Genomic DNA, 27,905 nt, shown 5'->3' on the forward strand with positions numbered 1-27,905 from the left:
AAAAGATTTTGGTGGAGCTCATGTCAATAGGCTTTATGCCCAGCTGAACTACTTCCTGAACTTTAGCCAGCTCCTTGTTTCCTGTCTGCCATTATTGGACAAACTGATTAATCCAGGTGTGTCTGATTATTGTTGTTGTGACTACTGAGGTCAGGCACACCTGGATTAATCAGTTTGTTTGTGACTACTGAGGTCAAACACACCTGGATTAATCAGTTTGCCCAATAATGGCAGACAGGAAACAAGGAGCTGACTGAAGTTCAGGAAGTAGTGCAGCTGGGCATAAAGCCTATTACTGCAGTGGACGGTTACTAAATTGTTTATTACTGTTAGTAGGACAACCAGAACTAGGATGACCTCATAGAAAATGATGTTATCTGGTTGTGTGAACCGGGCTTTCTAGTCACTTACCACATGACACATTTTCTCTCCATTGTAGGACAGCAGCATTGGCAGATTGACAGGCACTCACATAGGATTGAATAGAGCGGCACAATACATCATTCTGATTCCCAGAGAGGCACACATCAAATAAACAGTCATCAAAGTACACGTGTGGATTTACAGAAGCGTGACACAACCTAAATGGGCCCCGAGTGTCATTGATGATCCCACACAGGCCATGAGCAATGGTCTGATTTTGGCATGTAGGGCAGTTGTCTCCACAGTCATCATTGCATGGTACCTCATCATCAATCTTCCATGATGCTCCAAACTGATCTGCTGAAGGTACCAAAGAACCTGAAGGAGTCATGAAGTCATCTTCCATATGATTGTTAAAGTTGCCACAAAGTCCACATGTAACTCCTTTGTAGGCTGCTGGTATAATGATCTTCACCATCCAGTAACCATCATAGCTCACACTCAAACCAAAGTCAGTTAAGACGCGTATGCGTGATCCAGTGGAGTAGACAGATACCTGGCCAGCATCACGGATGGGGAGGTTTCTGATCTCTCCATCAAACTTAATTGTAGAACAAACAAAAGCAGATAATTGTGACTAAATACAGATACATACATGAAAGCTAAAAAATTAAAATTTATGTAGGTTTTTTTGCCCTTCACAAATATGATCAGATTTCAATAGCTTTTGTAAAAATTTGGACTGAAAGTGTGAAATGGGTACTGTACAAATGCTTCCCTCATAGCAATAGGATCCGCAACGCAGCGAGCCTATTGCTATAAGGGTTTCTAATTGCTTTTGCAGTACACTGATCGTTTGGCATGGCAACGCATAAAGTTGAACAAGCCTTTTATTGAAGAGGGCTGATCAGTTGATTTAGGCATTAGGACACATCTAAAACCTTCTGGCAGGGGGCAACAACTGGAATTGAGAAACACTTAGAAGTTAAAAGTTAAATCTGTTGTTATGGTTTTCATGGTATACTTCATCAAATGTTCAACCTAGCCAAAATTTGCATTTGTCTACAAAATGAATTATATATTAGCATAACAATTTTTCTAAAATTTGCTTATTGCATTTAAGAGTTATAGACATACACAAAAAGGAATGCCCACAAAGTAAAACATTTTCTGTCCTTACCATGCTGAGGTAAAAGTTTAATATATTTCCTGTAAATTTTATATTGGGACTTATTTATACTGGGAGTTAAAATATTCTTTGGTTCCTGTTTAAGTTTTGTGAATAGTCTAGGACAATGGTTGCCAACCCTTTTAAGCCGAAGATCACTGACCTTGACCTATTAAAGGATCGAAAGAAAGCCTAAAAATTAACTTCCAACCTGAGGCTCTTATTTAGTGACCTATTTTTCAGCTGCCGTTTTTCAAAAGCGCCGCACTTCCATTAGAAACAGGGACAGGTCAGCCACGCAATCATGACTGACAGGTTGACAACTACTGTCTTAGGGCAAGTCTGCAAATGTTGTGCCTGAACCCCTATCAAAAGTGTTCTAGAAATTTAATTCAGTGTGGAATGTTCCAGCAATGATAACCATAAAGATTAGATTATCATGGACTCATTAAAGGACAAGTTTGTTAAAAATTATAACAAAAAAGTTTTGCCATAAATGAAATGTTATAGTGTATTATATAAGTGATGCTTAGTTACCTGAACAACAGAATGACGGTTTTTGTCACCCAATATATGCACAAGATGCCCTGAGACGTTAACAAAAACCTCAATAGGACTTGACACTATCCATCCATTCCACACCTCATTTCTTGCATCCACCTGGAAGGCCGGAAGCCCACGAGTGTCATTACATACTGTGGCCAGCACATATCTGCATGTGCCCTGAAAATCAAAGTTTACTCTATCAAAAGTGATATAATGGGGTTCTCCAATTACAGAACAGATACCATGTGGACTGGCATGGCAGCCAAACTCTCCATCTACCACACTGCAGACTTCCTGATCACTACAAGGTAAATTTGTGCAATAGACATTTCCAGTAATTCTATCACAAACACACCGATACTGGCACTCTTCATCACTCCAGAACACTTTTCCAGGCTTAATATAACGTCCATCATAGAGGCAACCACAATTCATAGGAGGCAAACAGTCATCTCCATTTAGAACAAGTCCATCATTACACTGGCATCCCTCCTGGCACTGCAGGGTGCACTCAACAGGAATTGAGAGACTAAGGCAGGATGCAGGACAGGATGTGGCACACAATTCGTAATGGGTATTTGGTGGACAGGTGGGTTCTGGAATTTACAAAGCATAATGACAAACATGAGAATGAGCAAAAATCGTCATCACTTTACAGCTATATTTAAAATAATAAACTAAACAGTAAAATCTTAACAGTTTTAAGATCTCATAGGTAACAAAATACAAACCACACTGGGAAATATTCCTCCACTCTCCAACTGCAATAGCATTCTGTTGGCAGAGCAGTGTGTATTCCTGCAGGGCTTCACATAGAGCATCCCTGGCACCACTTGCCTGCTCCAGCATCTGAATGCAATCTTGAATACGTTGTGTAGGGTCTAGTGTTCGGCTGCAGTTAGAAAATGGTCCATTAGGCATGGACATGATGCTGCACGGCTCACTGAACTGCCTGCTGCTCCGAAAATGTCTTGTTAATGGTTTAAATAGGTCAGCTGAGTCCTCACAATGAGCAGATAGGGACACATCATGCCAACTGTCTGCAAAGGTCTGTGGGTCATTAAGTAGGATGCCATCTGGGCTGTAAAACTCATCGTTAATATTTCCATTCAAGTTTCCACATAGACCTCCAAGTGTACCATTGTAAGTGCTTGGCACTGTGATTCGTACAAGATGTGGCAAGTCAGCTCTAATGATCACCCCAAAGTTTGTTTCTAGAACAAAACCCATCACATTGCTGTGATAGATAAGGATCTGACCGGAACCAATATTAATGGGCAGATCAACCATTTGTCCATCGACCTATATGAGAATGAAGAACAAAAGTGGAGTGATCTAGTATATAGATTCAAAAAGCTAGTTAAGCTGTTTTAGTACAGGACATACCTATCATAAAAAGCATTTTGGCCTACCTGAACACTGCTAACTTCTCCCAATTTTATTGAGACCTGAGTTCCTCCTGCCTTAAATTTCAGAAACCTAGCAAAATGTTGATTGCCTGTGGGCACCTTCTCCACTGTCAAAGAAAAGTGTGGTCGTTGGGATGGCCCCATCACCCTTGCAAGGATAAGCCCACAAGCTCCTGGATATTGGAAAGTTTGGCCATCAAAGGTGTGATATGAACCTGGACCTTCAACTGAACAATTAGCATAGCTGGTGGGTCTGCAGCCCCTTACACCATTATGGACCCCACAAACCTCTGCTGGACCACACTGGTGCTGATTGCAGATCATTGTCCTGTTTCTGCAAACACATTTCCTCCCACAGTCCTCATCCAACACCACTGACTGTTCCTTAGCATAATAGAATCCTTCAAAGCTGCAACCACAGTCTGCTTTAGGCACACATGTCCCAGTACTGAGAAAGTACCCATAATAACAGTTACAGCTCTCCTGGTTGGGTAATGGACATTTCTTTGGGGCGTTGGGATCACTGCAGGTGGCTGGGCAGCCTGTTCCTTGAAAAACATAGTAGCTGTTCTCAGGGCAGTCAATCCCTGAAAATGGAGTGTGTAAGTCAGACCATGCAACAATCTGTAAATTTTTCAGTTTACAAGATTTAAGTAGTTCTATGCAAAAGGTCACCAAAAAAAAACTGTTCTTACCACAAAATCCCTGTCGTCTCCACCTGAATAGCTGTATACCGTGCTGTTGGCATTGAGTAGCATACACATTGAGAGCCTGGCACAGAATGGGTTGGTATCCTCTTCCCACGCAAAGATCATAGACACAGTTCTCTATGTAGGTCTTTGGTGGAAGCACAGAGTGGCAGGCAGCAAAAGGGCCATAAACATCTGCTAGGATCCCACAGTGTTTTGTATCATTGTAAATACGGGTCTCATTGATGCTACAAACAGCACAAGCCAGACCTGTGCAGCTGACATGATGACATTCAGGGTCTGCATACTCCTCTACTATCCAAGAGTTTACAAAGTCCACATCTGAGCTCAGTATCTCCCCAGAAGGGGAACGAAAATCATCTTCAGCATGTAGGTTGAAGTTCCCACACAAACCACAAGTGGCATTCTGGTATTCATAAGGTACTGATATGTTGACCCAGCTGTTTGAATCACATGTAACAAACAGACCAAAGTCTGTGCTGATGACCAAAAAGAAACCTGACTGAAAGACATGGATGGAGCCATTGTTCAATGTGAAGGGGGTTGATTTAAAGGTCCCATTAACCTATATAATGTTGACACAAAAAGATATTAGAAAATGAAAAGACCACCAAAGTTACATCAGAATGGTAGAGTACTACTATATACTAATACTAACCTTTGCCTCATAATAGTGACCTTTAATCAGTTCAATTTCTTCATCATACACAAACACTCTGACCTTTCGAGTCCATGACACATGTGTACCATTGAGATGCTCATTTTTGCCCTCAATGCGATAATACGGCAAACCATTTTTACAAGCCTAAACAATTACAAAAGTTCAGAATCTTTAATAAATTGGCAGTTGTGTCATATGGGTTAAAACACAATACTGATCAAAGCCTGTTGGTAACATGGGCAATTATGTCAGTATTATAGACAAAACAGCTGTATTACAGGTAAATCTGTAATATCTGCAGATGAACTTATATATTTTCTAGTAGGCCTGGCAAACTCGATTCATTTTAAGGATCCGGGTTATTGTGAGTCACTCACTAAAGTGATCCGGGTTGTGTGAGTCACTTGAGTCATTTGAGTCAGTATTGCTAAATTGCCCAGGAAACTCAGTACAGACCCACTTGTAACCTGATCCACGCAACTCGAGATTCTCAGAGCCGGAGACATTGCAGACTCGCAGACCATGGACATGAGACTCGCTCTACCGATCCACTTATCAGCCGGATCCGGTTAGTGGATATATAGAGCAACTGAAGTCTCCTCAAAAGCAAATCTATAACAAAAGCCTTTCACTTCTGAAATAACATGCTTACAGGTTTTAGGTTTGGTGTGTATGGTCGACCATTTAAAAAATAAGCCTAATAACAATAGCATAATAATATAGAGAAAATATAGAAAAAACATGTCCTGCTTATGTAGCCCCCAGAGCCGGAGACCATAAGCGCAGATCAGCCGGTTACGGATCAGCCGGCGGATAAGCTGGTTACGGATCAGTCGGTTACGGATCAGCCGGTTACGAGTTGAGAGATTCTCGAGTCAGAGCAAATTCGCATGTCTCTCGAGTCCGCATTGTTTTCGGCTCTAAGTGAGAATCTCGGGTCAGTTCGCGGCTCGCGCGGATCCACATGTCTCTCGAGTTTGCAATGTTTCCGGCTCTGAGTGAGAATCTCGGGTCAATTCGCGGCTCGCGGGGATCCGCTGGTCTCTCGAGTTTGCAATGTTTCCGGCTCTGAGTGAGAATCTCGGGTCAGTTCTCGCGCAGATCAGCCGGTTACGAGTGGATCTGTAGTGCGAGCGAAGTCTCATCAATAATGTTGAAAGAGGTTTGTGTGTGTGGTGGCGCTGTTTATGGTTTTACATTGAATTGTAGTAGGACTCAACTGATCCGGGTTAATGACACTAGAGACTCGCGACTCATGAGTTAATTTAAAGATCCGGGTTAAAGATCCGAGTGAGTCACGACTCAAACAGGTCTATTTTCTAGCAGTTATCATATTAATTCTTCAGATTCAGAACTTCTGTAACAACATTGTTAAGATAAGAAAAAGCAAGTGATTTATGATGTGTTTGTAAACGATGCCTAAATTTGGTGCTTTTCCAACCACAATGCAAATTTTTGCCCAGAATCCGATAATATGGCCAACTATTTTTACAAGCCAAAACAACAATACAAGTTCAGAATCACTACAGACTTGCCAATTTGATCAAAAGCTTTTTATAAAAAATATGAGGCCATAGAAACAATCATTAAAAGCAAACCTCAGACAGAACATAAGTGCAAGTTCCTTGAAAGTGAAAAATCTGATTGTCAAAGGTAGTGTAGTGAGGATTTCCATAGATGTTACAGGTTTTTCTTTGAATGTTCTGACAAGTGTATTGGAAAGCAGCTCTACGGCATGCTTGGGGATAAGTGCAAGGCTCCATGCTGCATTGAAGGCCACTGGGGGTACAAGTGCATTTCTCCTTGCAGGTGGCATCACTCCAGAAAGTACTTCTCGGCCACACTTTTAAACCTAAAACAATAATTTATGTGTTATGGATAAAAAACATTTTTATTAGTTTTAAACAGCTTGAATTTTAAGAAAATTACACTTGCCTCATACCACGTGAAAATGGTGTTTAAAACTTTTAAACATTCTGTATTCTTTTAAACAAACTGATAACACTGTGATTGATGCACTACAGTATGTATTATAAAGATGTTTCATATTCTGTTGCCCTGTCTTTTTTTATTTTCTGCTCTTTAATTTTGAGAATAATTCAGAGCTCATCACTTTTACACAGCCATCTAATCACAGTAGAGGAGGGGCGGGACCAACACTACATTTAATAGCCATTATACTTGTACAACTCAAAAATGCAGTAGTCTATATTCACGGGTACTGGATTTTATATTCAGTAATATTCTTCAAAATAAGATACTAGTATCATGTGACTGTCATGGATATTCCAAATCACAGCAACAAACACGTTGCTGGTCGTGTCAGAAGAGCACCAGGTATTATGTTCAGTGTGAACATATCACGCCTAAACTTGCATCTCTTGGCTTCCTGTACATTTTTGAATTGATTTTAAGATTTTAGTGTTCGTTTTAAAGCATTACATCGGTTAGCAACATGCTATCTCTTAGATTTAATACAGCCAAAACACTCCAGTAAGAGCACTAGGTCAGCACTTTTTGCCGTTCCTAGAAATAGGCTAAAAAGGAGGGGGATCAAGCTGGCAAGGTGGCAGTCCCTAAACTATTGAATAGTTTGCCACTAAATGTTTAGTCTAAATATGTCGGAGTTCGTACTTCCATGCAATTTCATTTAGCTTCTGTACTTATTCTGAGATATCTCCCATTATAACTGGTTTCCTCCGGCTCCCAAATGGCCGGCCCAATCAACCAACAGAGGGCAGGCTGAGAGTCGTGGCGTAGACGCTAAGCGCTGAATGTAAGATTGTAGTTTACAGCTGACATGGAGACACAGAATGCTATTTGCTCTCTTATGGAGAATATTACCGGCATTTGCCAGTTGAAGCCTGAACAAGAAGTGTTTGTTAAACATTTTGAATGGAGATGATGTTGTTGTCCTACTCCCGACAGGTTTTGGGAAAAGTTTAAATTATCAACTATTACCGATTGTCAGGGAGAAACAGGGGAGGCCAAAGGCCAGCGAGGCGATAGTTGTGTCACCCTTGGTTGCTCTCATGGAGGAACAGGTTAAGGAGGCAGCAAAACTCGGTCTGTGTGCTGCACAGCTTGGCGTGCAAAATGATCGAGAAATCAGGGAGGGGAATATCATTGTTCACTGTTATTGGTATTATTGGATTGTTGTTTTTGCTTCTGTTGTTGCATTGTCTATTTTATTATTATTATTTATTATTATGTTTTAATTGTTTAAAAATTGGCTGTACAGCACTTTGAAAGAAACTTGCCGTTTTTTAAAAAAAGTGCTACATAAATAAACCTTGAGTTGAGATGCAATATAATGTAGGCAAACCAGAGAATGGAAATAGATGGATTACAGCATTCCTAGATATGTAATTTGTGTAGCTGTAGTGCATTGGAGGGTATTATGCTAATTGTGATTGTGTGTGGATGCATGCCCTGTTTATGAATGATTGGAATTCATAAGCATACTTACATTTCACTATCAAATCTAACATTAACAAACTATTTGTAAATACAAAAGGAAAGGTTTCGGGAAGGTCCGTCAGAATTTACTCATACATTTACAAAGGTTTTATGAATGAGGGCCAATTTATGCTGGTGACAAGGACGTTTGAGTATGGCAGCGTCACCATGCAACTAGTATGTTACACTATTGCTTGTCAACTGCTAATAGCAAAATGGCAAATACACACCAGGGAAGCTAAAAATAAAATTACCATGGAATTGACAACCCCGTGATCCGAAATCTGTTCTGAAGGCCCATCTGCCTGAAACATTGACATTGGTGCTACATGTTAAGCTTGTGGAGTCATTCTGCAGTGACTTATTAATTGAGAAATAGTAGGTTGAGTCGATGGTGTCATAACCAGCCTAATGTTAGGACAGAGATACAGACGTCTAATTAAAAACATAATTAAAGAGTAAAACAATTCTTTTTTTATAATGTGCATACAGTACCTGTGTAGATTGTTGTGATATAGCAATTGCACCATAGTTCATTAAAACAAATGAGAAATTGCCATTTGAAATCAAAACCACTTGAAAAGATGTTTCCTGTAAGTATATAGACAGTTTTAATATTGAATACTTTATTCATTGTTTTGCTGTTTAAATATTTTACTGGACAGAAGTGAACTCAGTTTCTTACTGTATTCAAATAGTAATAATATCCCACTCTGTCCCATGTTGCAACAAAGACCCATGAAGCAGAAAAGTTGAGGTCAGGGAAGTATTGGTTTATGTCTTGTGTAGCTTGTGTCAGGACACTGCCAGAAGTGTACTGCCGATGTGAGATAACACCGTTTAACCTGTTATCAATATAAGTCCAGAATGGAGCAATGATGTCTTTGCCACCATATGCGGGAAAGCTGTTTGGAAGGTAGCTGTCCCATGCCGCATCAAAAGTCAAGAGTCCTTTGTTGTTGACCTGAAAAGATGAGAAACGTAAATTTATCATGGTCAGGATCTTTGAAAAACTTAATTTAGTAAGAAAGCCTTTCTTTATTTGATACATATGTAACCTGACATTACAGATTGTTAAAATCTGAACATCATTCTCTCATAAAATATTGACTTACATAAATTTGGTTGTATGTGAGTCCAAAAAATATAAATGGATGCAAAAGCTGAATCACTGCAGAACCTCCTTCATTCTCTGTGTCTCCAGTTCCAAATGGATAAAATGGACCTGTGCCTGAAATAAATAATACAGAGTATTGAAACGTAATAAACAATACACCCATAAAAGTAACATCCTTTAATACATGCATTTATGTGCAGTGCACCGAATGAAAACTTCAGGATCTTGCCAGTAGTAGTAGGGCATCTGGGTACTTTTCGCCTACTGTTTTTCAAATACAATGAATTCAGACATACTTCTCACCTCGCCTACTGCTTTTCACCTAATTTATGGTATGGAAGTAGGCGGTTTCAGACTCAGCCTCTGGCTGAATCCGAAATCACATACTTATTGAGTAGGTACTGAATTTCACTGAGTACCTACTTAACGAGTGCTAAGACAGTACGTACGTTTGCATTAGTATGGACAGTATCCGCCATGTTGACATTATCATGTGACCTATAACGTAGTAGACTTGTTCTAGCTCATGTGGAACCACGAGAACTGACAAGAGGACATCACAAAACCGCGAGAGTTAATTGAAATCAGAATTCTCAATATGATTTGCTCTCATGGTACTTTGATGTCATCCACCTGTTGGTTCTTGTAGCGGTGCATGAACTCGAACAAACCTAAAAACAGGCATGAAAACGTATGCGTTTGTAGGGGGACAGGTACACTAACACCTGATTGTATCAGTAACTTGACAACTCTACTACGGTCTCTGTCAGTGTTACAGATATTATGTTACACAATATTTTTTGTGGACAAAAATAAGTAAAACAAGCAGACTGTAATTTAATATGCATTGTCAGATGACAAGTGATTATATACACTTTAGTGAAGGAATGATGTTCTTTTATTTACTTAAAACAACAGGAAACATGAATAAAAATGAATTAATAAAACCATCACAATAAATTAAACGTATAGAAGTGAATACCACATGAAACAATACTTTATTCAAATGTATTGTTCTAACAAACTATCACACATTTACTGCCCTCTCAACACAGCTGTGACAATTCTACAGCTTTATTTTCATGAATTCATTTCATTATTCTTGTTCTCATTCAGTAGCGGTTGATATCCAAGGATGCATTTGAAGAGTGAGATGCCTGTGGCTGGTTTGGTGAGAGAGTTTTGGGCGTATTCAGCCCACATAAGGTACCTACTCCAGTCATATTGGTTTTGATGACAATATGAGCGTAGAAAGCGGGTGAGCTCTTGGTTGAGCCTCTCAGTTTGGCCGTTGGCTTCTGGATGGTATCCGGAGGTTAAACTGATATTTATGTTCAGATGCTTGAATAAGGCTGACCAGACTTGTGAGGTGAACTGAGGACCCCTGTCGGAAACAATGTATTTGGGTAATCCATAAAATCTGAAAACATAATTACATAGAGTCTCAGCTGTTTCAAATTCTGTGGGAAATTTGTGCATGGGTATTAACCGGCAAGCTTTAGAGAAGCGGCCGATGACTGTGAGAAGTACTGTGTTGTTGTTTGACTTAGGAAGATCGGTAAAGAAGTTGATTGCAATATGGGACCAGGGTCATTGTGGAATGGGAAGTGGTTGTAGAAGTCCAGCTGGGAGTTGATGTGAAGATTTAGAAACATGGCAGATAGTGCAGTTTTTGACGAATGCGGTGATGTCTTTAGATAGAGATGGCCACCAGAATTTGTTCTGTGCGATGTGGATGGTGCCTGAGATGCTGGGGTGATCAGAACTGGGTGAAGCATGTAACTGTTCCAACAAAGCTGATTGTAAGTTCTCAGGTACATAAGTTTTGGAGGGAGGACATTCTTCGGGAGGAGCAGAGATATTGTTGGTCTGAGTTATCTCGGTCATGATGTCCCACTGTATAGGTGCGATGATCTGGGTTTCAGGGATGATGGTTTCCACTGATGGGTTCTCATTGGGCTCATTGTGAAGGCAAGAGAGGGCGTCTGCCCTGGTGTTCTTAGACCCCGGTCGATAGGTTACAGTAAACTGAAAACGTGTGAAAAACATAGCCCACCTTGTTTGGCGTGTGTTCATTCGCTTGTCAGAGCGTAGATATTCAAGATTTTTGTGATCGATTAGAACGGTGAATGAATGTTGTTCCCCCTCTAGCCACTGTCGCCACTCCTCAAACGCTGCCTTCATGGCGAGTAAACGTCATTGTTGTGTTCTGTAGGAGAGAGTTTTCGGGAGAAATAGGCACATGGATACATCTTGTTTGTTGATCCCTGACGTTGTGACAGAATAGCCCAGATTTCTGTGCTACAACCGTCTACTTCCACTGTAAAAGGAAGGATTGGATCAGGATGGTGGAGAATGGGAGCTGTGGTGAAACTTTCCTTCAGTCATTGAAATGCCTTGATTGCTTCTGGAGACCAAGTGAGACGAGGAGGGGCTTTTTTAGTAATGGAGGTAAATGGTGCTGCAATAGTACTGAAATCACGAATGAAGCGATGATAAAAGTTAACGAACCCCAGGAAGCGTTGAAGCTCTTTTATGGTTTTGGGTTGTGGCCAGTTTAGTACTGCTTGTACCTTAGATTCGTCCATGGCAACTCCCTCTGCAGAAATTATGTATCCTAGAAAGGACGTGGACATTCGATGGAACTCACTTTTCTCACCTTGGGCATAAAGTTGATACTGAATGAGTCACTTCAACACTTCCCTTACATACTGGACGTGGTCTTCTAGTGTTTCAGAGTGTATGAGGATGTCATCAATGTATACAATAACCCAGCGATCGAGCATATCCCGGAAGACGTCATTAATGAAGGACTGGAACACAGATGGACTGACAGAGAGACCGAAGGGCATCACTAAGTATTCATAGTGGACGGATTGGGTGGAAAAAGCCACAATTGGCCACAAATGCTTTTTGCACAGTATGTCGCACTGATTTTAGTATCGGACATGGTAGGGAAAATGATATAACGCAGCACAATAAATCACAACGGCACAATTGCACTGTGAAGGCACAGAGCATAGACATTAAAGACATAACTAGCCCGCCTGTTGGCTGCTGATTCATGGGTCAACAGCGCCGCCATTTTAGTTGTGGCAACTTAATCTCAATAGCAACTGGAGGTAAAAATGCCTCCGTGGCTCTGTCGTATGCAGTTTGGTTTTTTACAAATGGTCACACATCTCAAAAAGAGTCTCAGGGTTTATCTTTTACAAGTAAGACTGAACAGTTGTTTATGGTTGTGTTAGATCATTATAACATTATTTTGATAGAGAGTTGGCAACTGGAAGCAGACTTTAAGCTAGAGATATCAGTATTTATCTATGAATGTTGATGCTTAATGAGCATTAGCAATGTTAACATGTTTTTTTTTTTATAAAATTGTAACAAGTATTAGTTACTTTGAGTATGAGTTAGGCTATATAACATCCGTCTTACTGTAGTTGAGGCATTGGAAGATTGTTAAAGGGGGGAATATGCATTTTAATGCTATAAAAAACAAATTCAGACTGTCAATCTTTGCAAACCCCTTTAACCCCCCCCCCCCAAAAGGTCTCTTGGATTGTAATCCAAATGTTGACAGGTATGATAGGGTCGCATAAAACTATGCATATTCTCTCAGAGCATGGTCCCCATGAACCAAATTTGATGCAAATCGAACAAGTGTACATTCTTTCAAAAAATTCAAAATGGTTTTCCATTGTGGACAAATTCTTAATAGGGTGCATTTGATCTGTCATGATCCAAATGTTTCTAAGACTTTCAAGTCAAAAGTTAATATTAACATAAACTGAAAAATTAAATAAAAATAAAACTGTCAGGATTCTGCCACGAGAGTCTGTATTATATTTATGTTTTATTGTGGTGGCAGAGTTCTGACAGTCTCTTGTTTCATGTGGAGGTTCATGCCTTGTTAAGTGTGGCATGGCCTCTGGTGTCCCGTCTCTAGGCCCCGCCCCCTTGTTCTCCCTGTTAATTATTCATTATTAGTTCATCCCTTGCACCTGTGTTGCCCTCGTTTAGTTTCCCTATTTAAGCTCCTCTTGTCTCTTGTCTAGTGCTGGATCATTGTGTTCATTTGTGCCATGTTAATGTATGTCATGCTGTTCTTCAGTTTAGTTTTAGTCTTGTTAATCAAGTTGTGTCTGTATTTTGTATATCATGTTTTATGTAGTGTTGCCCCCTCGTGGGCTTTTTGTTTTCATGTTTCATGTAATGTTCTGTGTTCACTCCCCGATATCGTTTGCGCTTGGGTTCTCTGTTCCTCGTCTACAGTTCCTGACAAAAACTCTGATTTTATCCTGGTGACCCATCTAGCTTTAAAAAAGCAGCAAAATATTTTGGATAATTATTTTTTGGTGAACCTGGCTGGCCAAAGGGAGCTTGCTGTTTATGTTAGGTAAGATGTCTTTTATAAAACATAAGCATGTTAGCATCCTGTGCTGAGAACTGGCATCCAAAACAGAATGCATGCTGGTGATAATCAGTGCAGGACTTTTAAAGCATGGCAGCTTCACCATATCACCAGTATGGGACCCTTGCTTGTTAACTGCTAATAGCAAATATTGCAAATATGCACAAGAGAAGCTGAAAATAAATTTACCATTAAATTGAAAACACCGTGATCCAAGGTCTGTTCGGAAGGCCCATCTGCCTGAAACATTGACATTGCTGATGTATGTTAAGCTTGTGAAGTTCTGCAGTGATTCGGTAATTGAGAAATAGTGGCTCGAGTCGATGGTGTCATAACCAGCCTAATGTAAAAACAGACATAGACATCTATTTAGAAAGATAGTAACAGATTGTACAATATTTTTTATAATGGCCATACAGTACCTGTACAGTTACAGGTTGTGATGGAGCAATTGTACCATAGTTCATTAAAACAAATGAGAAATTGCCATTTGAAATCAAAACCACTTGAAAAGATGAGCCCTGTAAGTATATGAACAGTTTTTAATATTGAATACTTTATTCATTGGTTTGCTGTTTAAATATTTTACTGGACAGAAGTAAACTCAATTTCTTACTGTTTTCAAATAGTAATAATATCCCACTCTGTCCCATGTTGCAACAAAGACCCACGAAGCAGAAAAGTTAAGGTCAGGGAAGTATTGGTTTATGTCTTGTGTAGCTTGTGTCAGGACATTGCCAGAGGTGTACTGCTGATATGAGATAACACCGTCTAAACTGTTATCAATATAAGTCCAGAATGGAGCAATGATGTCTTTCCCACCATATGGAAACCTGTATGGAATGTAGGGGTACCATGTTGCTTTAAAAGTCAAGTATCCATTGTTGTTGACCTGAAAAGAGATGCGAAAAAGTTAATTATTATCACATTCAAGAGCCTTAAAAATTTAATTTAATAACAGAGCCTTTCTGAACCTAAAGTTATTTTTCAAATTCAAAGCAGGATTCTGTCATGAAATATTGACTTACATAAATTTGGTTGTATGTAAGTCCGAAAAATGAAAATGGTTGCAAAAGGTGAATCAGTGCAGAACCTCCTTCATTCTCTGTATCTCCAGTTCCAAATGGATAAAATAGACCTGTGTTTGAGAGTATTGAAAAGTAATAAACAATAATACAATAAAAGTAACATCATATAATATATGTATCTATATGGACAGCAGCTAACTGTCTATCTGTAAATATATTTTCTGAAGTAGAATGTGGCTCCAGCTTTGAATCTATCTATCTAAGCTATAGTCGGTTTCATTGGACGCACATGCATTGTTTCGTGCGATACACAATTGCGTTTGTAAAATACTGAACTTATTGACAAAGTGGGTGAATAAATGGCCAACACCCAAAAATGTCAGACCAAAAACAACTATAGTTTAGTTCCAACCCTAATCAAACACACTTGAATTTCATTTTCCAAGTATTCTTGAAGACTTGAATTTGATTTTTAATTTGTGTTTAATTAGGGTTGGAACTAAACTCTGCAGGACCGTGGCCCTCCAGGACCAGGGTTCCCCACCCCTGCACTAATGGTTTTGAGAGACTCCATATTTGCCATGGTTATTGTAGTTCTAACTGTCCTCTACGTGTGTTCCAAATTCAAATATGGTAAATAAATGAAATGGATACTAAAGAGAAACCATTCATTTTGTGGCAGTGTCACGGGGTGACGATCTTTCAGGGCGGAACCAAAAGTTGAGGAAGTTTTGGTTCCGCCCGGATGTTTCCGTCCAGACCGGAAAACGGAAACACCGGACATCCGGCAGATTCACGGAGGCTGAAATCAGCCGATTGGGCACAGCTGTGCCTAGTTGAAGAGATCGCCGGGTAATTGGATGATTATAGTACAGAGAGGAGTATATAAAGGACAGTTAGAACACAGTAAGAGGTGCTTAGTGTGTGCTGGGAAACGGAGCTGTGCTCATTTTTGGACGTGGTGGCTGTCTGTGTTTCTCTCTCTCTCTCTCGTTTCAGTCTTTATTGTGGACCTGCTGGAGTGAACAGGAAAGCCCTATGGGTAAGAAGGAACTTTGTTCTAACCAATACTGAAGGAGTAAAGCAGGAAGAGATATTGACCGTCTGGTACAACGTAAATAAAGGCTATCCGCCGTGAGTATACCCCTTTCTGTGTGGAGTAACTGGCAAAAATTAACTTGTGTAGCCATTGGAAACCTCCAGGAAAAGGAGGGCGGCCCTACCCCTACCAGAGTGTGGTGGGCGAGCCGTTAGAAGTACACATTCAAACAGCCGCCGCAACGAGACTTATTGTGGTCGTATTTCCCATCGCCTTATCGTAGCCCAAGCGCAGTGGAGGATACCGGGCGCTTCCCTTGTTGTGGTGCACTTATAGTGTGGTGAGTGAGACTGTGTAATAAATCTTTTCACGTTGGAGTGGTGCTGTGTATTTGCTGTGGGTTGCTGTGTGTCTTGTAGACGAAGCCCCGCATCATCCATTTTCTTCCACTGGGCAGAAGACGGAGAGGCCAACGACCTCAGAAACTACTGTTACTATTTGTAGTGTGCTGTTTGGAGTACGAAGGGACGCAGACTAAGAGCTGTCCGTGACCGTGAGTAAACCATTGGAAACATTCGTGGTGTGAACTTACCTGTGTCTGTTTTGTCGCAGAGTCAGAGGCGAAAGGGTCCGCCGCCCCGTGGTCTCTACGAAAAGGGCGCCCCGTCTAGGAATCGATCGGCCTATGGGCATTGGAGATAGGGCAGCGCTCGACCCGGTGAGGTGGTGTGTGACCTTCGCCCCTCTGCTGACCTACGGAGGAGAACCATACTTACCCAGAAAGCTGTAAACAGCAGAGCCGGTGAGAAATACTCGAAGTCTCAGTAACAGTGTCTTTGTGTTCTAGCGGCCACCTGTGGAGAGAGAGCAGAACGAGAGTGAATCATTGAAGAGCAAACTGTGAACGTGATACCTACCCAGAAAGCTGTAAGCAGCAGAGCCGGTGAGAATTACTCGAAGTCTCAGCAACAGTGCCTTTGTGTTCTAGCAGCCACCTGTGGAGAGAGAGCAGAACGAGAGTGAATCAGTGAAGAGCAACCTGTGAACGTGATACCTACCCAGAAAGCTGTAAACAGCAGAGCCGGTGAGAAATACTCGAAGTCTCAGTAACAGTGCCTTTGTGTTCTAGCGGCCACCTGTGGAGAGAGAGCAGAACGAGAGTGAATCATTGAAGGGCAAACTGTGAACGTGATACCTACCCAGAAAGCTGTAAGCAGCAGAGCCGGTGAGAATTACTCGAAGTCTCAGCAACAGTGCCTTTGTGTTCTAGCGGCCACCTGTGGAGAGAGAGCAGAACGAGAGTGAATCATTGGAGAGCAAACTGTGGCCGTGATACCTACCCAGAAAGCTGTAAGCAGCAGAGCCGGTGAGAATTACTCGAAGTCTCAGCAACAGTGCCTTTGTGTCCTAGTGGCCACCTGTGGAGAGAGAGCAGAGCGAGAGTGAATCATTGAAGAGCCACCTGTGAACGTGATACCTACCCAGAAAGCTGTAAACAGCAGAGCCGGTGAGAAATACTCGAAGTCTCAGTAACAGTGTCTTTGTGTTCTAGCGGCCACCTGTGGAGAGAGAGCAGAACGAGAGTGAATCATTGAAGAGCAAACTGTGAACGTGATACCTACCCAGAAAGCTGTAAGCAGCAGAGCCGGTGAGAATTACTCGAAGTCTCAGTAACAGTGCCTTTGTGTTCTAGCGGCCACCTGTGGAGAGAGAACAGAACGAGAGCGAATCATTGAAGAGCAAACTGTGAACGTGATACCTACCCAGAGAGCTGTAAGCAGCAGAGCCGGTGAGCAATACCCGAAGCCCAAGTAATAGTGTCATTTGTGTCCTAGTGGCCGCCTGTGGAGAACAAGGAGAAACAATTGGAGAACAGACGGTGTAACGTGAGACCTACCCAGAGAGCTGCAAGCAGCAGAGCCGGTGAGGAACACCCTAAGTGTAAGCTAACAGTGCTTTGGTGTCACAGCGACTATCTGTGGGGCACAAGGAGAACGTGGGCGGACGTACGACAGGGAACGTAAAGGCACGTGGGGCGAAGACCCCCTGCCGACCCGAGGAAAGGTACACCGACAGTGGAGATCCTCCTTACCAGTCACACCAAAATTATTCTGCCTCCAGGACGGAAGAAGGAGGGCGCCACGGTTAGCAGGGTCCAGGCCGGAGCCTGACGTTTCCCTTTCTCCCCCGGCTTATGGTGGTTGGCACCCCTGTTGTCCTTGGCCTGTCTGCCCGTGGCTGCAGTCTCCCTGGAGGGAGAAGAAGAGACCTATTAGTTTTAATTTCCCCTTACCCCAAATTCCCAGTTCTTTTAAATATTTAAACTAAATAAAGTTTGTTTTAAATTTTACTACCTGTTCCCGTGTTTGTCTGGTCATTGGGTTGGCTTTGGGGACCTCCTCGAGGTGGGAGTTGCAAAGGGGCGTGGCTTTAGTTTAAGACAGCCAGCCCCTGGTGGTGACAGCAGCATGTGACGATGTGAGGTGTTTCATAAGATCAGAAATACTTGCTACAGACGTGTAGAGGCTTTTTCTTCCTGGGCATAAGTTTTACGTTACATAAACATTCTTGCCTTTACCACAATGATGGAAAAGTAGTGCTGCTTATACTTTGTGTTTGTGACTGCTACTTTTGAGCTTGTTGTACTTGCCATCGCTCTGTGGTCTGTGTGTGCGATTCAGGGGGAATGCTAAATAAAGACACTAAAGAGGTCTAGAAAGTTGCTAAAATCTAGCAACAAAGTCACCAAGTTGGCAACACTGCTCTGATTTTTTTATACTGCAAGTACTGTGCATGTACTTGTGTGTGAACTCTTCCTTCCCCTCACACACACACCAATCATCACCAGTTATGTGTCTCCCAAGACACACACTAGAGAAAAACATTGCAGGTCTGGCTGAGAGAGCCTACTCTGGTGAAAATAGCTTCAGTGAGATCAATTATAGTAACGTGCAGAATTTTAATATCAGTATTGGTAACGGTGTTATAACAGGGTAAACAATAACTTATTTGATTACGCGTTACTGAAAAAAGAAGTAAAGCCATTTATTTATAACACCGCTATTCCCATCACTGGCCTAAATAAATTGTGAGCTGTTATAAACAACTTTGGTGAATAGATTTGGCCAATAATTCGAGGTGTGCTTGACTTTAGCAGGGTGCGTGTGGTGAGAATCGTCTGTAAACAGTGCAAGGATAAATAGTTCATGTGTCAGAATGTTACGATTGGCCCGAAGCTGTCAGTGCTTTCTGACATCATCCGTGTTCATACAGGTAATTCTACTGTCTGTTTGCACGTAGCATTGTAAAAGGAAATTACTAGTAATCTTACAACTTCTCTTACTTGTAAATTGGCAGTATTGATTTACTAGAAAGGTTCTGTTCACACATGATCTGTTAACTGTAATTTGGTGACAATTTAGCAGTGAAGACAGCGAATCTGTTATTTACAAAACGTACATAGATTTGAAGTGAACAGCGTACAAGCATTCCATCCAGATCCCTCACCAATTGCTATATTTGGAGTGGATTTTGGTGGGTTAACATAAGAAGGTGTCCAGATGTCCAGTCAATCAGAAAAAGCTGCTTGGACAACTCTTTTATGGCTGACCTATGTGCTAAAGCGGAAAAGAAGAGGATGTTTGGCTCTCACCATTTTTGCTGATCATCCTTTCAACCCCCCCTTTCACCATCATCTCAAGGCAGGATGATCGTAAACATGCCTTAAGGAAAAGCATTTTACAAAAGTATTGGCTAAACCAAAGGACAAATCTTCACATCCTTTCACCACCAAAATGGACTAAATACCATCACCCATGACTTCATACTCTTTTAAAGACACTAGCATTCAGAAATAAACCTATGTGTTATGAAACTGTTCAAATAATCACAGTTATTAACATAGAAATGAACGAATGCATGTTTGATATGGTAAAATTTTGCTCTCATGTTTATTCTTTTTACATTCAGGATAATGTCAATGGTATTTCAGAAAGGGCTTGATAAGTGGAAAATGCATAGATGAAATTCTAAAGACAAAGTTAAACTCTGTACTTTATGCTATGCAAATGAGTTCCTCACAGTGAAGAGAGCTGTGGGACTCATGCTGTGGGCTTCCTCTGACATCAACAGCCAATCACGGTACTGCATCAGGAAAGCACCAAGATGCAATCTCCTCCTTATCTAAAGTTATAAAAGTTCCTTTTTTTGACATTCTTCGCTCTGAGTCTCACCCCAAAAAGATAGGCATTAACAGAGTATCAAAGCTCTGAGTCTCACCACGAAAATGAGACATTAACAGAATACACAGAAGCTCTGAGTCTCACCCTGAAAAGAGAGACATTAACAGAATACCCTAAGTTCTGAGTCTCTGGCTGCATGCTAGAGGATAACAGGACAAACCAACACCTCAAAGCTCTGAGTCTCACCCTGAAAATAGAGACATTAGCAGAATACCCCAAATTTCTGAGTCTTCCACCCGTGTGCTAGAGACTGAAACAGGACACACCAAAAACCTAAGTTCTAAGTCTCAAGCCCTGTGCTAAGAGACTGAAACAGGACAACCCCCATCGCTCATCAGAGCACCCAACCTCTGAGAGAGACAATAACAGAAAACCAACCAAGTTTCTGAATCTCTCCTTGAGATTTTACAGTGTGTGTTCGACAACAGAAACTGAACCAGATCGACCACAAATTCTAAGTTTCTGGCCTGTGCGTCCAAAGACTAAGCGGATCACACCACGCTTCTAGCCTTACATCCAGAAAGGCAATAACCCACGTCTGCAAAAAGGTGAAGCTCAGAAGAGAAAATCTTTAATTTAAGGGACCTTCATCTGCGTGTTCCAGATTTGTTAAGGACCTTCTGCCACGACTTTAGGACCACATCTGTTCCAGATCGCAGAAAACCTCTTGTTGCTTCCTGGACATTTTCACAGCACTTCGTGTCCAAGGCTTTTGAAGCGAACCTGACTCTTTCCCCATTGAAGCATGGAAATGCCTGACACGTGGTCGATGGGCCACCACCGGACAGCTCATTCGACCACACAGAACGTAAATATAACACAGCCAAATCTTTCCTGAAACCATGGCATTGGTCTATTCTATTAGTAACTATTTACCATAGACACTTCTCAATATTGCAGAACTGATTTCTTTAACGTTTATCAGATAATTCTTTAATTATTTGGGTTATTAGAATAAAGGTTTTCATCTTATCAGAAACAGAAAACATTCTGCCATAAATTAAAAAAAAAAATTTATTCGTTGCATTTTAGATTCTGTCTTTTTCTATTCTTTAGTATTTTAGTATAATTTAGTAGTCTTTTTAGTTTTCTTGTTTATCTTTTGTATCTTCCTTGTGTTGATAATACAGTTAACCCTCTGGGGTCTAATGGGTTTTTAGAGGGCTCACTGATAACTCTGCATGATATCTGATACAGAAATATATTTCTGAACACATAATTATTGCTGCTGCAATGCTTTGCCTCTAATTTACAAAACTTGAGAGATCGCAAGCACCGTATACTGACACGGAGTTTGAGTTAGTTAAGAGCATTGTATTATTTTTGTAGTATATGTCCTTTTCGTGTTGATAAATGCAAAAGTAACGTTACATTATTACTAGGTGGGAAGTGATTTTACGTACTGTAAACTCACTAACAAACATTACAATGTCTGTAGTATCTCCCACTTGTATTTTAGATAGTTTCACACTAGTGTGTCTCATAGGCTATCCGAATAAATAGTAATGAAAAAGAAAAGAAATAAAGAAAGTCAGACGTTTTCGTTTGTAGGCTACTTAATGTCGTGTGTCCCGTATTTTCAAGTTGTGCGGCCTACATTTATACAAAACATTCACACTTGCATTCTGTGAAGACTCGTGCTCTACCTCTGATTGGGTAATGTCACTGCCATCATCAGTTTGATAATAAACATAAGCATGATATAAACATAAGCATGTTAGCATCCTGTGCTGAGAAATGGCACCCAACACACAATGTATGCTAATGAGAATCATAGCAGCTTCACCATGTCATAATAAATCCGCACCAAGGAAGCTGAAAATAAATTTACCATTGAATTGAAAATCACGTGATCCAAGATCTGTTCTGAATGCCCATCTGCCTGAAACATTGACATTGCTGCTATATGTTAAGCTTGTGAAGTTCTGCAGTGATTCAGTAATTGAGAAATAGTAGCTTGAGTTGATGGTGTCATAACCAGCCTAATGATAAGACAGACATAGAGACATCTATTTAGTCAGTTAGTTACACAGTAGAATCCTTTATTACTGATAATGTACATACCTGCACAAATCCTTGTGATGGAGCAATTGTACCATAGTTCATTAATATAAATGAGAAATTGCCATTTGAAATTAAAACCACTTGAAAAGATGTTTCCTGTAAGTATATAAACACTTTTCAATATTGAATACTTTATTCACTGTTATGCTATTAAATATTTTACTGGACAGAAGAAATCTGAGTTTCTTACTGTTCCTGACTTTGTATAATACGCCACTCTGTCCCATGTTGCAACAAAGACCCATGAAGCAGAAAAGCTCAGATAAGGAAAGTATTGGTTTATGTCTTGGGTAGCTTGTGTCAGGACACTGCCAGAGGTGTACTGCTGATATGAGATAACCCCATTTAAACGGTTATCAAAATCCGCCCAGAATGGAGCAATGAGGTCTTTTCCACCATAAGCTGGGAAGCTGTATGAAGAGAAGCTCCTCCATGCCTTTTTAAAAGTCAAGTGTCCATTGTTGTTAACCTGAAAAGGATGTGGAATTATCTTAATGAACATAATCCTTATTAATGTCATTTATAAAAGAAGCCTTACTTTATTTTATACTTATTCATTTTTAATAATTCAGAAGTATATCAAACAGAGTTACCGAAAGTTATACATAGTCAAAGTTGAAACATATTTTTTGTGAAAGAATTTCTTACATAAATTTTGTTGTATGTGAGTCCAAAAAATATAAATGGTTGCAGGAGGTAAATCACTGCAGAACTTCCATCATCAGAGCGATTATTCACTGTGTCTCCAATTCCAAATGGATAAAATGGATCTGTTCCTAAAACAAATAATGAAAACTAATAAAAACTATGAAAGTAACATCAAAGTGATGCTGTAGAACAGCTTTTTTTGGTTTTTCAAAAAACATTTAGTCAAAGGTTCTTTAATGAACCATTGTTCTCGGCATCAGCCAAAGAGTCAACAGAACAAAGTCTAAAATAAATATGGTAGATAATTAAATGCTACAACAAAATGCTGGGAATTTTTTTCTACTCAAACACTGGGTTGAGCCTTTTGGGTCATTTAATTGGGTTATTTTCTCAGTCTTAGGTAGTTTTTTTTTAAGGGGGGGGGGTAGTTTTCTGCAACCCAAACATTTTGGTTACTATTTGGGGTGTTTTCACTGATAGTTGAATGAATGTACGCCTCCCCCACCATACTGCCCATACTGTAAAGGGCATGAGCACGTACTGAGCACGTGGCACCTGTACCCTGAGTCGTGGAGGTAAGGTCAGCCTGACTGGTTGCAATGCCAATCCCTGCAGTAGCAAAGGACCCAACATGCTCCGAACAAGAGCCTTGGACCGTTTCGCCAGGAGATGGCGTGGCGTGGAATGCACTGCCACAATGCACACCACCTGAGGGAACTCCGAACCCCCAAGGCTGCCCCATCAAGGAGGGTGGTGAGGGGGGGCAGGATAAAAAAATAAATTCAACCAACGTTGATTCTCAATCTCATCAACCCATCATGCACATCTGGAAAGAAAGGTACAGAGGCCGGACATAACCAAGATATGTGCAACCACAAAGTACCAATCAGTTGTCTCAGAACGCTGGGGTCGGGTGGAGGGTCCAACCAGCCCGAAGCTCTGAACGGCCGGAAAAGCACAGCTACCATCTGGGCGACATCTCAGACAGCGCCACACACCCAAGGGGGCAACCGAGTCATCAGCCACTAAATGGAAAAGCTCACCCTGCGATGCTGCAATTGATAACTTTACTCTTATATAAGTTCCCAAAAGTAACCAACAGATAACAACTGTTAACATCTGTTGTCATCACGTTTCACATAGGCACCCAATACTGTCGTCATCAACAAAACGTTAAGTGAACGACAGAAAGGGAACATCATGGTTATATATGTAATCACGGTTCCGTGATGGAGGCAATGAGGCGTTGTGTCCTTTTGCCACAACAATGCTCATTCCGCTGACTCAAGCCTCATCGAGATCCTCCAACACAAGCATCTGAATGGTGCCTGGGGTGTCGTTTTATACATGTGTGGGCGGAGACTGGTATGCAAATACCATTTACTCAATTTTTATAGCCGGTTTACACACAAGTTAGACCAGATTGGCTCTCAAAAGCAAACCCCATACCGTTGTAATCGGTACTTGCTTATTAACTTGTCTCTAATAAGCAAACAAGTGTTGATGTCGAGCCCTGCAACGTGTTTAGACTGCTTCAGTAGGCTAGGTCCAATCTTTACGACTCCTCCGTTGTGTTGCGTCAATGAAGAGGTATGTCAGTTTCTTCTCGTTTTTTGTCCATTTAATTCATAATTAATGTATTATGCATTGCAGTGAGGTTGATCTCATTTGTGCCTCCTTGAATAAATGAAATGCCCGTCCGTGAATTTGTGTCTGGTGCTGGAGGCATGACGGCAGAATCTGAAGATGTAGAGATTAATTTGCCATGGCCATATTTGTCCAAGTTTATGTCTTTTAAAGAAACAAACAGTAAAGCTTACACGTTCGTAAGTAAACTGTGCAAACCAAACCATTTGTCTGTCTGGGTCAAAAACTTCAAGTACATACAAGTGAGTAATCACATTTTTAATTAATCCTCCTGTTTTATACTTGTTAACGTTACATGTTTTAATAAACACTGTTGAATATGACTGGCTATAGCAATACGATTGTCGATACATTTTAAGGTAAATGTTAAATAAACGTACATTTCGCCATCGGTCATCTCTTCAAGCATAAACAGCACAGCAGCTTACTGATGTCGAACACGTACTGATGTCGAAACGCGGTCTGTATGGTAAATAGATAATGTGATGGAATATTGAATATTTTGAGTCGGAGTGACTGTTAAGCACACCTGAAATCAAGTTACGTTAACTAGATCATGCTAGATCAAGATCATCATTGTTTACAACCAGGCGTCATTTTGTTTTTCAGCGTCGCTGGGTTTAAACTCCGCTCGAGACTGGGCAATAAATACAGATGCTCTTCGAAGCTTCAAATCAATTACAGTAATTCAATTGCTTTGACCGGAAGATTAACCATTTCGTCATATTTGAAACACTTGAATATGGTGCCACCTGCTGGTGAAAACGTTGTTAAAGAGAGAAACTTTGCATTCAAAAACAGATGCGCAGCTGTCGCTCCCCCTGGTTTGCATGAGAACAAAAAACTTCCCATATGAGCACAGCCATGACACCATGTTCCTGTCAACCTGTACTTTGCCAGACTCGTGTGTCGCGGCAACCACCCCAGGGAATGAATCGGGCATGGCGACCGCTAGCTTGAGCCTGTCCTGGAGTTCTGAGCGATCCCTCTCAGTCAGCTCCAAGGGACATCGGGACTTCGAAGCTCGCAGATCCCGATGTCCACTACTCCCCCTCGAAGAAATTTCACGGGAAGCTCTCCTCCTGGAACTCGCTGCGTCCTTGAATGGCCGGATCATTCTGTCACGACTGGATACAGGAGTCAGGACGCAAATGCAGAGTTCACACAAAAAGGATAATATTTATTTACAAAACGAGAAACAAAACACGAGGAGTAAAAAAACAACAGACAGGTAAGTAACACAGGAACATCCAACATGAACAGGAACAGACATGGAACTAAAGAGAATGATCCAGCAGTGAGTATGGCAGAGACAGAGGTATTAATACACAGACTAATAGACATCCGGTGAAACAAGGTAAGCAATCATTGAGTAAGTGTCCAGGTGATGATAATCGGAACAGACACAAAACATGACACTGACTAACCATGACACAAGGTTGTGACACTCTTCAGAGGTATAAAAGAAAGGAAAAGTCCTAGCCCCGATGGCACTGGAGGCCTCATACTAAAGAACTGTACTGAACAGTTGGCAGACATATTTTGTTTTATTTTCAAAATGTCCTTACATCTCCACACCGTCCCTCGCATTTGGAAAGACTCATGCTGTTGTTCCGGTGCCAAAAAATAAAGCTCCAAGGCCTCTTAATGATATTATAATATCATATTAATAAGTATGCTAACGATTCAGTGATTGTGTTGTGCTGACACACAATGACCCCGAGCATAGCGTTATTTTAAATGATTTTACAGAGTGGTGTAAGTCGTCTTTTATCAACATCAACACGGAAAAAAATAAAGAAATGTTAATTGATTTTAGAAAGAACCTTCCACTCCCCATCCACTCTTCTATAAATAAGCCACAAGTAGACGCTGTCTGTAAGAAATCATTTCAACATATGTTTTTTACCGTAAATTTTGGAATTTTATTGTCGATAATACTTTTATGAGGATCTTCTATTGTTGTTTTATTGAATCCATTCTTTCATTTGCTCTTGTGAGTTGGTTCGGGTCCCTTTCACTTAAAAACAAGAAAAGGCTGCAATATATAGCTAATGTGTGCGGCAAAATTTCCCATAACCCTTTGCCTGATTTAAAGGTTGTATACGGGACTAGGACCGTCAAGAAGGCAATTCAATCTTAGCTGATCCATGCCACCCCCTACACAGCTGCTTCCTTTTGTTGCCGTAGGTTCGTAGATTCAATCTGCTTAAATGCAGGGCCAAGAGACCGTTTTGTCCCCGTTGCTATAGGTGGTCTTAACAAGTTAATGTGAGTTGCGGACTTCTGTGTTGTATGTATTTAAGTTATTTTTGTTGATTGTATGGTTGTTGTTTTGTATAATTTGTGTTGCATGCTGCTGCACAACAAATTGCCCCTAGGGGATAATAAAGATTCCTTGAACCTTGATCTGAAAGTAAAAACTAAATATTTTAAGATTTTTTTTAAATATCAGAAAAAAAACATGAAATGACAAACTGTCCAGAGCTTCAGCTGTCAGTCATACCTGTGCATGGGTTACTGATGTTTATAGGGAGATTCAGGTCTGTTACTTTATATCCACTCATACATGAGCAATTGTAACTCCCATCAGTGTTGTTGCAGATTGAATTTGGACCACAGACTGCAGGTATCTCATCACATTCATTGTTGGAGAAAATATATCTTATGACGTTTTTGAATATTTTATGTTACCATTTATGAATGTATAATCCTTGTCTTAGATTTATGAATGTATTAGAATCATATTGTCTTACTAGCTACTCAGAAAACTGCCAAGGTAAAATAGTGCGTACAATGTTCTTTTGTTGTCATATGACCAGGGCAGGACTTACCAGGTTGGAGGCCCCTGGGCTTGAATACATTTTGGGCCCTACACTCTCAGAACAAAAGGTACAAAAGCTGTCACTGGGACAGTACCCTTTAAATGGGTCCTAATGTTTACCATTTAGGTACAGATATAGGTACATTTGTACCCATTATATTTAGGTACAAAGGTGTACTTTCAAAGGGTACCACCCCAGTGACAGCTTGTGTAAATTATCTTCTGAGAGTGCACACATACAGTAAACAACGTAAAATAAAAAATATCATAGAACTACATTTTAGGGAAGTTTCCCAACAGGGTTTAGATTAATCCAGCACTAGGCCTATTGCTAGGTTATATTAGGGCATTCAAGTAGTTTTTACAAACAAACCTTACAAAAAACATTACTGGTGTGCGACTTGAGAGGCAAAACAATGGCAATGAAATATGTTAAGATTTATCAGTGCAAGATGTGTTTAAATTAAGACAGATCAAACATGCATTTTAGGCTTGGACTAGGATAAAACCTGACTAGGAAACTGCCCCTATATCTCTAAAGCAGAACATAAGCCCAGTGTAAAATTA

The 27,905-nt window shown here is 40.7% G+C and overlaps 1 protein-coding gene across 1 annotated transcript in view; it reads right to left on the reverse strand.

The window, feature by feature from the left end:
• LOC135738171 (uncharacterized) overlaps positions 1–27,905 on the reverse strand; it is a 334,980-nt gene that overhangs the window by 270,425 nt on the left and 36,650 nt on the right. The window contains 2 exon segments of the mRNA XM_073811486.1: positions 27,021–27,147; positions 27,704–27,711. Coding sequence (XP_073667587.1) covers positions 27,021–27,147; positions 27,704–27,711 — 135 coding nt within the window.

This window comes from Paramisgurnus dabryanus, chromosome 12 (genome assembly GCF_030506205.2).
Source record: "Paramisgurnus dabryanus chromosome 12, PD_genome_1.1, whole genome shotgun sequence".
Lineage (NCBI taxonomy): Eukaryota > Metazoa > Chordata > Actinopteri > Cypriniformes > Cobitidae > Paramisgurnus > Paramisgurnus dabryanus.